The sequence below is a fragment of the Ruditapes philippinarum genome, unplaced genomic scaffold (genome assembly GCF_026571515.1).
Source record: "Ruditapes philippinarum isolate M1 unplaced genomic scaffold, ASM2657151v2 ctg20451_1_1_1_1, whole genome shotgun sequence".
NCBI classification, from domain to species: Eukaryota; Metazoa; Mollusca; class Bivalvia; order Venerida; family Veneridae; genus Ruditapes; species Ruditapes philippinarum.
Genome location: NW_026852615.1, coordinates 1 through 13,678, shown reverse-complemented (window position 1 = coordinate 13,678; position 13,678 = coordinate 1). Strand labels below are relative to the sequence as shown.

The 13,678-nt window shown below is 33.1% G+C and overlaps 2 protein-coding genes across 2 annotated transcripts; one reads left to right on the top strand and one right to left on the bottom strand.

The window, feature by feature from the left end:
• Positions 1-99: 99 nt before the first annotated feature.
• LOC132719181 (transcription initiation factor TFIID subunit 9B-like) lies at positions 100-4,167 on the bottom strand (the record flags this gene model as incomplete). The annotated part of the gene is given in 3 exon segments (XM_060702932.1): positions 100-133; positions 457-593; positions 4,004-4,167. Coding segments are annotated over 3 exon segments (295 nt in total), but the record flags the coding sequence as incomplete, so codon positions are not given.
• Positions 4,168-4,337: 170 nt separating this feature from the next.
• Positions 4,338-13,662, top strand: LOC132719171 (thioredoxin reductase-like selenoprotein T1b; the record flags this gene model as incomplete). Its single annotated transcript, XM_060702922.1, has 4 exons — positions 4,338-4,527; positions 8,243-8,480; positions 10,159-10,246; positions 13,650-13,662. Coding segments are annotated over exons 1-4 (503 nt in total), but the record flags the coding sequence as incomplete, so codon positions are not given.
• Positions 13,663-13,678: the final 16 nt, after the last annotated feature.

Here is a 13,678-nt window from a genome sequence, read left to right as displayed (position 1 = left end):
TGCTTATTGATGCTGACAAGTTTTTAATTTGACCGAGAGAAACAATATCTGTCCGAGGTAGCCGGGGACCAGTATATGGTTTTGATCAGAGGAAGAGACGTGAATTCTTGTGTCTGGCAATCTCCAGCAGTAGCTGAAATAAATAATTAACACAAATAATGATGTAACAATTAATTTTTTACATACCGGTAAACAATTTTGTTATACACAAAATGCTACAAAAACAGAATATAATTTAAATATGAAATAATTGTTTGAGAAAAAAAATGTATTTACATAATTATGCAAATAGTAACACCTGTATAAGACAAATTGAGATTTTGAAAAACTTAAAATCAATGACTGTATTTTTTTTCGTATGCTGGCTGAGAAACACTTCATAAATCAAAACCAAGGAATAGTTCCTATATGTAAATACATGTATGCCCTTTAGTTAACTATACAAAAATGAATTACATCTCTGGGTGGAGGTGTTGTGAAAGAGTGATCCATCCTACACTGGACAGCTAATTGTACATCTTCTGTATCTATAGCCTTCTTGTTGCCATGACTTGAATAGACCTTGGCATCATCTAAAACATCTGTCACATAACCTGCAGATAGAAATTCAAACAATACAGAGGTACAGAAAATGTGAAATTCTTTAATAAACTTAAAGAATTTTGTTTGTGTGTTTTTTAGTCTGATTTGAGTAAATACTGTTTTTTGAACACTTATTTTTTGGTCATTTCACAAAGATAAACTGATAAGTCTTGAAAAACAAGGTGGGCAAATTATCTAATATTTTGCACACTTTTGGTCCAGACCTACATCAAATGGTACATGTAAAAAAAACAAGTGTGACATTGTGAAAAACAAACAAACAAGAGAGCCAAGATGGCCCTAGATCGCTCACCTGACCCATCAAACTCATCTGAGCAATTATTTAGAGACCAAGTTTGATGACAATTGAGTAAAAAATGTGACCACAGACCACTAGTGCTAACAATATTTTTCCATATTTGGGCTGTGTGACCTAATTTTTGACCCCAGGTGACCCATATTCGAACTTATCCTAGAAAACATCAAAACAAACTTGCAGACCAATTTTCAGGATATTTGGATGACAACAGTTGCCACTAGAAAGTTAACACGATTTTTCTACTTTTAGCTCATGTGACCTAGTTTATATCAGAGATGACCCATGTTCAAACTTCTCCAAGCAACTAGATAAGCATCCTGACCAAGTATGATGAAAATTGAGTAAAAAATGTGACCACTAGAATGTTAACAAGGTTTATCCATATTAGGGCGGCGTGACCTAGTTTTTGACCCTGGGTGACTCAATTCGAACTTGATCTAGAAATCATCAATACAAACTTTTAAACCAATTTCAAGGATATTTGGATCAAAACAGTAGCCACTAGAGTGTTAACAACATTTTTTTATTTTAGCTCCTGTGACCTAGTTTTTCATCCGAAATGGCCCATGTTCGAACTCATCTGAGAAATTACCTTCAGTGAAGCATCCTGACAAAGTTTGATGATAATTGAGGCAAAAATGTGACCACTTAAGTGTTAACAAGGTTTTTCCATATTTGGACGGTGTGACCTACTTTTTGACGCCAGGTGACCCATATTCTAATTTGACCTAGAAATCATCAATACAAACTTTCAGACCAAGTTGCAGGATATTTGGATCAAAACAGTAGCCACTAAAGTGTTAACAATATTTTTCTAGTTTTAGCTCCTGTGACCTAGTTTTTAATTCAAAATGACCTCCAAGCAATTACCTAGATAAGCATCTTGACAAAGTTTGTTGATGATTGAGGCAAAAATGTGACCACTAGAGTGTTAACAAACATTTGTGGACTGACAACAAACAACGCCCGACAGACTTTCAATGATCCGAAAAGCTCACCCCTAGCTAGCTCAGGTGAGCTAAAAAGTCACAAAATACACTTGTCTAAAAAGCTTTAGATGGAAATGTAGGTGATAAGACAGTGATTTTTTTCACTGTATTTTACAGCCGAATAAAGGCTGTTTCCCCTAGCCCAAAATAGGTAAAATTTCCCCGAAAAATGCTTATATTTTCCGCTAAAATGCCTTTTAAGTATGACTAATATCAGCTAGAAGACAGAAATCTGTCCCTATAGATAGCCTCTGCAAAGTACCATGCATGTTAAATTGAATTGAAATCAAAATTTTACATAAAATGTGTGGGTAAATTACTTTTTCAGTGTTTCAGGTTTTCCCCCTTTTCTGTTTTATCGCACTATATTCTCCCCTTTCGAAAGCCACAGGTTGTTAAAAAAATCACTATAAGAAGTGTGGCAAGCATACATCATTACATGGTCCCTATACATACTTTAGAATTTTTATTTGAAATTTTACCTCTAAGTGTAACTTTGACCTTGGTTGTAAGGACCTGGCTGAATTTTAAGTGCAAAACTTAGCCTAACAATGATGAAAATTTATATATAAATCCCTCAATGCATGTAGAAGTTTTAAAGACATCTTAAGTGTGACCTTGATCTTTGACCTATAGACAGGACACTTAATCTCATGGAGGTGAACAATTCTATAAAGCAATATTAAGTCACATGCAAGTAGGTGAGACATGTATGCTTTAGGCAACATCTGGATAACTTATTAATATACGTATCTGCTATAAATTTCTCTATGAGCTAATAGTCCTACTAATTGTACTACGCGATGAATAGTCCAGCTAATTAGTCTTGTCAAAGAGACATAATTTTGACCAGCGATGTCTTTTTCCAACAGTAAGAAAAGAAAAGTTTGTAAAATGGGTCAAACTGTTCAGGCCAAATAAATTTGGCTATGTGATGAGATATTGTGCTATTTTGTGTATGGACAATATCTCCCCTCTACAAACACAAGCAGTCAGCACATTGGTCTGGTCAATAATGGTCAAATTATCATGAAATAATCTGCCCTTTACAAGAACAAAATTACTATCAAGCACCCATTTACTGTGTATAATATATATATTATCAGGTACTTTTTCAAGTTTGATATTTCATTTTTTGTAAATGAAAATAGATGGCTTAATCTTTTTAATGCAAGATTGTGCTATGTTTGCATGTATAGGTATGAAAATTTGTCTTATCTTTAATACGCTTTGCGCTACGGCAAGTAATATACCTTGCATATTTCATACGAGGAAGTCAAAGGCCAGGACTGCAAATCGGATTGAATCCCATTGATTTTAATCGTCAAGTGTTTCGAGTGAAAACAGAAGCTGTGCATGAAATATTGAATGATACATTAAAATTTTAAAACAGAAAAACAAACAATTTTTAAAGACTTCCCCGTTCATAGGCTTTGCCTAATTTCATATTTTATTAACGATAGCAATTGTGTTCTTGTGTATCAAGAGGAGATTATTTTTATGATAATTTGACCATTATTGACATGTATGACAAGTCACCTGTACTGTAGGATACCTGTAGGATGATTCTGGGCTCTGATGGAAGGGCCAAGCATTTTTTAAGCCCCTCTTCTTTTGACAATCTTTCACTAATTCTTCTTAATGGTCTCATCACTTTTATGTTTAATCATATACACTTATACATATTTCTGTTCACGACTGCTGTATAATTTTTTAACAAATAACATTTTAAACTTTAAATGGAGTGTCTCCGGTGGAGTGTTGGTCTAGCCTTATTTTAAATTCATAAACACTTTTTGAGTCTACTATATTTTTGGCAAATTATTCCATGTTTTAATTGCACGTCTTGAAAACTCACAAATTTATGTGCTTATTAAATTGTGTTTTTCAATATATTATATCAATATGATAAAGTACGAGGAAACACAATTACAAATATATTCATTGTTTCTGTACAAGTTATATCATATGCTTGATAATATAATAAAATAATCCTAAAATATAGTGGTTTGTCTCGTAAATGATAATAATCCGGTTACCCGTACAGCTGTCAATTAGACGAATACTATAACACTATAATTTTAGTAAACCATTTTAATGATTGAAATCTTACGATAAGTGAATTCTAGCATTTGGTTTATGAGTCTTGGCTCATGCTCTGTGACGCCCATATCTTTCAATATAGCCGCCATAACCTGCGCATCTCGAGGCGAACTTTTTGCTGGAACTGTCGACATTTCCCCTGTTTTGGGTATATAGAAAATTAATCATGTGAACGGAATTTATGGAAAAAACTCCATTGTACAAGCACCAAAGATGAATCATTTCTTTAAAAAGAAAAAAGATGATCATTTAGCGGGAAATTATATTGAATTCTTTGGAGAATATGTCTAAAAGCCTACAGAAATAATATTTTATTTCTTATAACTATTTCGTCTAAAATAACTTTTGCATTTAATTTCTTCAGAAAAATATGGCCGACATGTCACACCTGCCAATTGTGGCAGGCTTGTTTTTGTTTGTTTTTCTGACTTGGAGGGATTTGTCAGGAACTGAACAGTCCTCACACGTACACAAAGACATCAAGGCCCCAAAACTAGCACAATTTGCTACCCCAACCATCAAGTTTTTATATTGGTAGGTCCGAAATTTTGACATTTTCATTCTGTGCATATTTTTTTATAGAACTGAATAATTTCTGAAACTAAATTAATTTTCTTTTGTCCACACGTGGCCTCCTGAGTATTTTAACCTTTCCAGTTTGATATACTATATTTTAGAGTAATCCAAGCGTTTTATAATTTGTCAGATACATTAACTTTGATTTTTGATTAAAATTAAATCCTTTTTACCTTACATCTAACAAGACTTTTTGACATAAACAGTATTTTTAGAAATGACAGGGCTCGAATTTAACACTCGCAAAATCATTTTTCAACTAGCATTTTGCGAGTTAGATTTATGACTACAAGGGCTCTCGTTTGGTAAAATTTGGGGCGATAATCGGCCCAATTCCGCCACCAAAAAAGTGTGTTTTTCCCCCCAAAAACTGAAAAAATCCCCCTTGAAATTAATTTTTAACGGGCATAGAAAACGCCGATCGGCGAATGCCTATTCCACGTACGGCAACCGGAAATTAGTAAGTATTCCGCGAACAGCAATCGGAAATAAGTATGTATATATAAATCGAACGTTCCGGACGGGTTTAAGCATTCCAACATGTCGCACAATTTCAAGTCGTACCGCAAAAAATAACAGAAATATTTCATGAAAGCAGCTTAGGCCAACATTTTTTTATAAAATGTTTTACGGGACCGCCGACCGTATTTTTAGAGAAAATCAAATAAAAATAAAAGTTCATTTAAGAACTTTTATTTTCATTTTGTCCGCCGACCTCTCTTACTCACTTCTGTCAAAATTAAAAGTTACTCGGTACTTAACTGTAGAATCTTGGTAAAGCAAAGGAACTTGCTTAAAACAAATGACAAGTTAATCCCTTTGATGTTTACAAGAATGTTACAAAAGGCGTAACAAAAGGGAAGGGCAATAACTTAACAAGCTTGTAATAAATTAACCCGTGTGAATATCACGCGACACCGGGTCATGAAAGGTCGCGGGGTCATAAAAGTTCGCTTTCAATACAACTCTGGCAATTTGAGGAATAAATATTAGAGCATTTTATCACACATGATAGCCTGCAAAGGTGTTAGAAAGCACGACTGGGAAGTAACATCCATTGCATAAGTTGATTTGAATCATCTACACTTTCAGAACAGTTGTAAAAAATTAAATGGGCACGGGATCAAAGTCGTTGATCGACTAAGGTGTCAGAATGAAATATTTACTCGATTTACCACGGAACATGAGAAAACTTTGAAACATTAAAATTTAGACTCATGTATAGGTTTTTTATAAAAAATATAAGGGGAAAATCTGGACTTGCATTTTACTTTGACATATGGAGAAAATTGAGTAATCGAAATTCAACGCGTACGAGTTCTACTTACATTGTAGAATCTAACATTTATTGTTAGTAAATTAATAATAAAAAATCTTTATTATGAATCTTTGAAAACAATTGATAAATTTATAATACCAAAATAATAAATTCCTGAAAGTTCTTTGGTGGACAGATTTTTTTGTTGTTGTCTTGTTGAAATACAAGGCTTGTTTATAATTGAACACATTCATCTATAACATTTATTAAGAGGATATTTTTTCGTTTGCGTGAAATATGGAATATATATTTTCACGAAACATGATAAAATGCCACATATTTTCACGAGCCGGTACGGCTAGTGAAAATATGTGGGATTCTATCATGTTGAGTGAAAATATATACCATATTTCACAAAAAACGAAAAAATAACCTTTTTATTTAATTTCATTATCAAAGAAAATGGTAACGAATCCCCTTGCTTGCTACCAACTTCAATTGTACAGCGCGCAGTAATTTATGCGTAAGCACACGCTGTTTGGCGCTACATTGTGACGTCATGTAAACAACTCTTTAAACGTCTGTACAGCGTTAATTACTAAATTAAAGATATTGGTGTTCGGATTAATTTTCTTAGTTAGCCCATTTTCTATCATGCTAGATAGTTTTCAAAACAAAATTCAAGAAAAAGTTGTTTTGTATTTATCAGATTTTTTAAACAAAACGGCGAAAGAAGTCCCTTATAATAAATATGAGTTTTGACTCCGCCCACTTTCATATTTATATTTCATATTTATTTTCAAAAAATATGAAATATATTTGACTGATATAGCACCATATTTCATGGGTAAAATTAAATAATAAGTTTATATTATATCATGACCAGTAGACTAAAGGCAGTAGTTATGTGTTTTTTACTAGATCAATATTGAGAAAATTGGCCTTTTTTTCAATGTAAGATTATGAGCATAAGTCCTCATTTCTGTAAAAAATTGCCTGTAATAAATTCTCTACAGAAAACCCTGATTTTGTAACAATGTATGCCATTTTGATTTTCTATTTACTGTCAATGACTTTCATTTTACTAATCATTTGAACTATGAATAATTTTCAGAAATTGCAAACTTTTTGCACATACATAACTTACTCTCTTAAAGATAATTTAAAGTTGTTGATTTAATTTACTTTGTGAAACTGACATTGTACAATATTATGTTTGTACCTCTGTGAATGGTTAAGGTTTCTGACCTCAAATCACTCTCCCTGTGTGATGTTGTTGATAAGAATCCTGTCAGGAACTTAATTTGGATTACCATGACATGCATGAGGAAACTATCAGTAAGCTTATAATAGGTTGGTTGTTCTATCACTATAATCAGGTTGCAAGCTTGCTTCAGTATTGTAAAGCTTGAGAGTGGCAATACAACCTTGTTTGGATACTCTTGAAATGAAGGGACTAAACAATGAATTTGGAGTTGTGTGGCATGTTTGCCCTAAATGCGAAAAGACAAACTAACACAAATTCTAGATCAGCATTAAATATTTACATAAAACAAAAGCAAAAGTGACTTAAAACATTTTTTTTCAATTATTTTGTTAAAAATCATGTCAAAAATATTTCAAAACTATAAAATCATTTATTTTATGGATTAAAAATCTGTTTTTGGAGTGTTAAGAAAAATGTTCGAAAATAAAAAATTTTCACCTCATTTGTCATTTTATTTTTATTTTGTGGTCGACTGATCAAAAAATTGAATTTTATTTTTATTTTTATTTATCCCCCCCGACCCAATTTTTTTAAAAAATGTCCCGTAAAACATTTAATAAAAAAATGTTGGCCTTAATGATGTTTATTTGTTAACTGAATCTTACATTCACTTTTTCTGTTTTTTTTTCTGAATTAACTTTCCTCTGTGGAAATTCCCCTTTGGATGAAAAATATTTGAAAATCATGCAAAATTCCCCCCCTGCATGGACCCTGGCCCCAGTCTCAAAATGCTAACGAGAGCCCTGGACTACTCGCATTTTTTGCGAGTTGAAGAAAAAATGGAATACGCTGGTCAGGAAAATCGGTAGTCAGACTATTCTCTCCCTTACCATTTCCTCCCCTGACGTTTCCTCCCTGACGGTTCTCCCCCAAAATAGGGAGAGAACCGTCTGCATATTTGCAAATTAGCAGACAGTTCCTCCCCATTCTTATTTTTATTATTACATATTTGCAAATAAGCAGACAGTTCAGTTGCAAATAAGCAGACAGTTCCTCCCCATTCTTAACTTTCAAGGGAACTGAACTGGTAAGGGTGAGAGTAGTCTGTCATTCCCATTGTTTACCAGTTGTAACTATATAAGGAAAACAAGGCTTGAATTTAAGAACAATAGACTTAATAGTTAATATTGAATTTGTTTATATTTCAGTTATTCCTGAGGGTACCGGAAAGTCTTTGAGCAGTATTCACATGTGCTGCATGAGAAGTTCCCACATTTCAGTGTAGAAGGAGATAATTACCCTCCTCCACCAATGCGGCAACTTTTTGCTCAAGGACTTGGTATTCTTAAAATCATTATCATTGCTATGGTCGTCCTCGGCCAGAATCCATTCCCTCATCTTAACATTGATACCCCAAGTATCTTCACTTGGGCAGTGGAGAACAAAGTAAGTATTTTGTTCCTTCGGGACTTATATTTACAAGTACCCTGGGAATAAGCCTTTCCCTTAATTTTGGCAGAAAATAACACATTATTTTTTTATTGCAGATGGGGAAGAAAAACCTGATTTAAATTTAATTTAAGGATTTGAAATAAAACTCCATTTGGGAAAAAAAGCCTCAATGTTTAAATCTATCATAATATACATGTTGTTAAACTTTTCACGTTAGCTATTCTAAATAACTGGTCCTTTTAAATTGGGAATATTAGAGTTGTAATGCCATTATTTGTGTAAGTACTCATAATGATAGAAACTGTTTCAGCTACTGTATATTTATGTAATAAGTGTGGGAAAAAATTTGTGTTTAAATCAGGAAAGTGTCATAGTTTAATATCTCTGTTCTAAATGACTACAGGTGATAATTTTGATTTGTCGATTTTTGTGTCGCCTCTATGGAGTAGCGGCGACATATAGGGATCACTTCTCTGTCTGTCTGTCCGTCCGTCAGTCACAAAACTTGTCCGGACTACTCCTCATAAACTACTGGTGCAATTTCATCCAAACTTTACAGGAATGATCAGTACCAAGTCTAGTTGTGCATATAGTCAGCATTTTTTGGTTCAATGATTTTTGTCAGAGTTATGGCCCTTTAATAATTTTTATTTTTATGTTTGTCCGGACTACTTCTCTTATACCACTAATGCAATTTCAATGAAACTTTACAGGATTGATCTGTAGCTCAAGTTGTTGCGCATATTGCATGGGTTTTCCAGTTAAATGATTTTTGGCCGAGTGATGGCCCTTTGATAAAAAAGGTGTTTTTTTCTGTGTGTTGCCAGATACACAAAAGCTTGTCCGGACTACTCCTCATAAACTACTGGTGCAATTTCATCCAAACTTTACATGAATGATCAGTACCAAGTCTTGTTGTGCATATTGTCAGCCTTTTCCGGTTCAATGATTTTGTCAGAGTTACGACCCTTTAATAATTTTTATTTTTAAAGTTTGTCCGGACTACATGTACTTCTCTTATACCACTAATGCAATTTCAATGAAACTTTACAGGATTGATCTGTAGCTCAAGTTGTTGCGCATATTGCATGGGTTTTCCAGTTGAATGATTTTTGGCCGAGTTATGGCCCTTTGATAAAAAAGGTGTTTTTTTCTGTGTGTTGCCAGATACACAAAAGCTTGTCCGGACTACTCCTCATAAAATACTGGTGCAATTTTATCCAAACTTTACAGGAATGATCAGTACCAAGTCTAGTTGTGCACTGTCCATCTGTCTGTCCGTTTGTCACAAAACTTGTCCCAACATGAAATTGGCCATCATGAGGCGACACATGTGATCACTGATCGCTCTTGTTTTTCATACATACTCTTATTTAAGTTTCATTTTAAACAAATAAACAATGGTCAAAATATTTGCTAAACTGTACAAAAAGGATGCTTTTTACCATGGAGAATGTGAGTGAAACTGGGTCTGTCATAAATCTTCATAAGAATTCAACAATACACAAATCAGTTATTCAGGCAGGAATTAAACATGTCAGAATAAAGTATCAAAACATTTTGAAATATATTTTCATACTGTATTAAATTTTGTTAATAAAAACTGCTTGATTTGATCACCTTGTAAACAAGAGTGACAATTTGTTAAAATTTTTTTCGTTTAATTTTTCAGTTGTATGCCTGTCTGATGATATTTTTTGTCAGCAATGCCATTGAAGGACAACTTATATCCACAGGGGCCTTTGAAATATCTTTTAATGGTAAGATCATTTTGATATACATGTATACATGTATAATTGCATTTGTTTTATTAACTAGCCAATACGAGTGTCTATATCTGTTTCAATGAGTCAGTACATTGGGTAATTAACTTGACAATTCAAGGAATAGTACAGCTATCCTTCTCACTTGTGCATCATCAGAATTATTGTTAGCATTACACTTTTGTTAAAATTTTGCATGCAGCTCATATCCATCAATCACTTACAATATTTGATTGTAACTTTACGTACTTATCTGAGAACATAATAGGAGGTCACTTTCCAAGGCTTATAACCTCTAATGTAATCTTTGACACTTTTTTTTTGAACTTAGAATCTTTTTGGTTAAAGTTTTGCATGCAACATCAGTCTTTAAAACTACCAATGGTTTCCACTTGAAACTATATACAGGTTTTGTGATCATAACCGGAGGTCACTCCAAGTCCAGTAATTCTGAAATGGATTTAGACAGAATTATGACTGTTTGTTTAATTTAAAGACTGTTTTTGAACTTAGATTGTTTTTATGCCCCCGCCATGTAATGGCCTGGGCATATAGTGTTACCCTGTTCCGTCATTCCATCCTTCCGTCATTCTGTCATTCCGTCATCATCAGTTTCCGTTCATTATCTTAAGAACGGTTGCACAGATTCAACTCAAATTTGACATATGGATATGTCATGAGAAAATACAGGTCAAGTTCGAATTTGGTCATGGTTCGATGATTTTTGGCAGAGTTATGCCCCTTTTACTTTGAAAATAATATGAAATTTCAGTTTCCGTTCATTATCTCCCCAACTGTACAACACATTCTACTCAAACTTGACATATGGATATGTCATGAGAAAATACAGGTCAAGTTGGAATTTGGTCATGGTTCGATGATTTTTGGCAGAGTTATGCCCCTTTTACTTTGAAAATAATATGAAATTTTCAGTTTCCGTTCATTATCTCCCCAACGATACAACACATTCAACTCAAACTTGACATATGGATATGTCATGAGAAAATATAGGTCAAGATGGAATTTGGTCATGGTTCGATGATTTTTGGCAGAGTTATGCCCCTTTTACTTTGAAAATAATATGAAATTTTCAGTTTCCGTTCATTATCTCCCCAACGGTACAACACATTCAACTCAAACTTGACATATGGATATGTCATGAGAAAATATAGGTCAAGTTGGAATTTGGTCATGGTTCGATGATTTTTGGCAGAGTTATGCCCCTTTTACTTTGAAAATAATATGAAATTTTCAGTTTCCGTTCATTATCTCCCCAAAGGTACAACACATTCAACTCAAACTTGACATATGGATATGTCATGAAAAAAATACAGGTCAAGTTCGAATTTGGTCATGGTTTGATGATTTTTGGCAGAGTTATGCCCCTTTTACTTTGAAAACAATATGAAATTTTCAGTTTCCGTTCATTATCTCCCCAAAGGTACAACACATTCAACTCAAACTTGACATATGGATGCGTCAAAGGAATGCGCAGGTCAAGTTCAAATTTGGTCATGGTTCAATGATTTTTGGCAGAGTTATGCCCCTTTCACTTTGAAAATAATATGAAATTTACAGTTTCTGTTCATTATCTACCCAACAGTGTTACATATTTAACTTAAATTTGACATATAGATATGTCAAAGGAATGGGCAGGTCAAGTTGGAATTCGGTCATGGTTTGATGATGTTTTGGCAGAGTTATGTCCCTAATTTCACTTTGAAAATAATATAGATACATCTTAGGAATAAGCAGTTTAAGTTTGAATTTGGTCGTGGTTCAATGATTTTAGACAAACTTATCTTTCCTGAATGTTGGAAAAATTTTGAACTTTCAGTTTCAGCACTCATACTTTTAGCCATTATTTTGGCTACAAATATGCAATATGCTATTTTTAAAAGGTTAAGACTGAATAATTTCAGTGCCTTGAACATTGTATGAAAATGGTTTGTGTTAACATTGAAAAGTTTTAAGAGCTTTGAACTTAAATGAAAAAAATAATTAATGCACCATCTGAAATTTTGGCTGCATGCGGGGGCATCCGTGGCATGATGACACATTTCTAGTTGAACTTAAAATGCTCTTAATTAAAATTTTGCATGCAGCATCAATAAGGTATTCACTTGACTACTAATAAATCGCTTCAGGATTACAATTGGAAGTTTTATTTCCAAGACCCATAATTCTAGTATTGGCAATGACAGAATTATAGGCCTTTTTGAACTTAGAACATTAATTGGTTTAAGTTTTCCTGGCAACATTTCAGTTGAACATTTATCATAGAGATTCTGATTGTATTCACATGAAACTTGATTCATGCTTTTTTAGTTACAATACAGGGTAACTTTCCAAGACCCATTACTCTTTCATGGATTTTGAATGAAATATGGCCCCTTTGTGAACTTATAATAACAAAATTCATTGGCCCATGTCCAAGACTTATTTCATGTACATTATTATTTATTATATGATCTAAAAATAGCTGCAATCTCATTGGTCCAAACTGTAGTCAACAGAACTTTTTATAAAATCATATTCACTGGGTGAAGTATCATATTAACTGGCTGAATTGGATTTTCCAAGTTTAAAAATAGATTGAGACTTTTTCAATGACCATACACCGTAGACTGTTAATTACGTGTGTTAATTAAAAAATAATTGTTGCGTTTTGTTCTTTATGGCATATTTCTCGATTGAAATATCATTACTTTACTGTTATACTTAAAGGCTAAACCGCATCGATGAGTATAAACTTGAATTACTTTTGTATGCGCAGCGTTCGCGTAGTCGTTGCACGCCTCGCACGTGCGTCTTTTTTCAAAATTTGTACATGTATATAAGGTTGTACTTTTTCGTGATATTTTTTTTAATTCTTAGTCTATTCATATAATAAAACAATTATTGACTAGTGAGCCATTGAATATGATGTGATATTCACCGGCAGAATGTCATATTGACCTCGGCTACGCCTCGGTCAATATGTCATCTGCCAGTGAATATCACATCATATTCAATGGCTCAATAGTCAATAATTGTATTATATTTAATATAATATTTTTGTTAATTATTATGATATCCAGGATCATGTTAATTTTAATGTTTAATAAAGAAATAATAAACTTTTTATCCAATGTATTTATTACTAGTTTTAGATGCTACAAGATTCAGACATTTAATGCACAAAAGTTCCTCCAATAGGTAATTAAATGACATAAATTATATGCAAAGTTTACAGTTATAATAGGGGTACTTGAAAAATTATATAGTCCAGACTGAGGCCACAGTGGTTTCCTATGTAATTTATTCGAAATAATTTTGATATGACAGTACATGGGTAAGCTTGAAAGAGAAGGACAACTTTTTCAAATTTTTAAAACATTTTAGTTCTATTTCGTTTTAGATGTGCCAGTTTGGTTTAATTTGAAATGA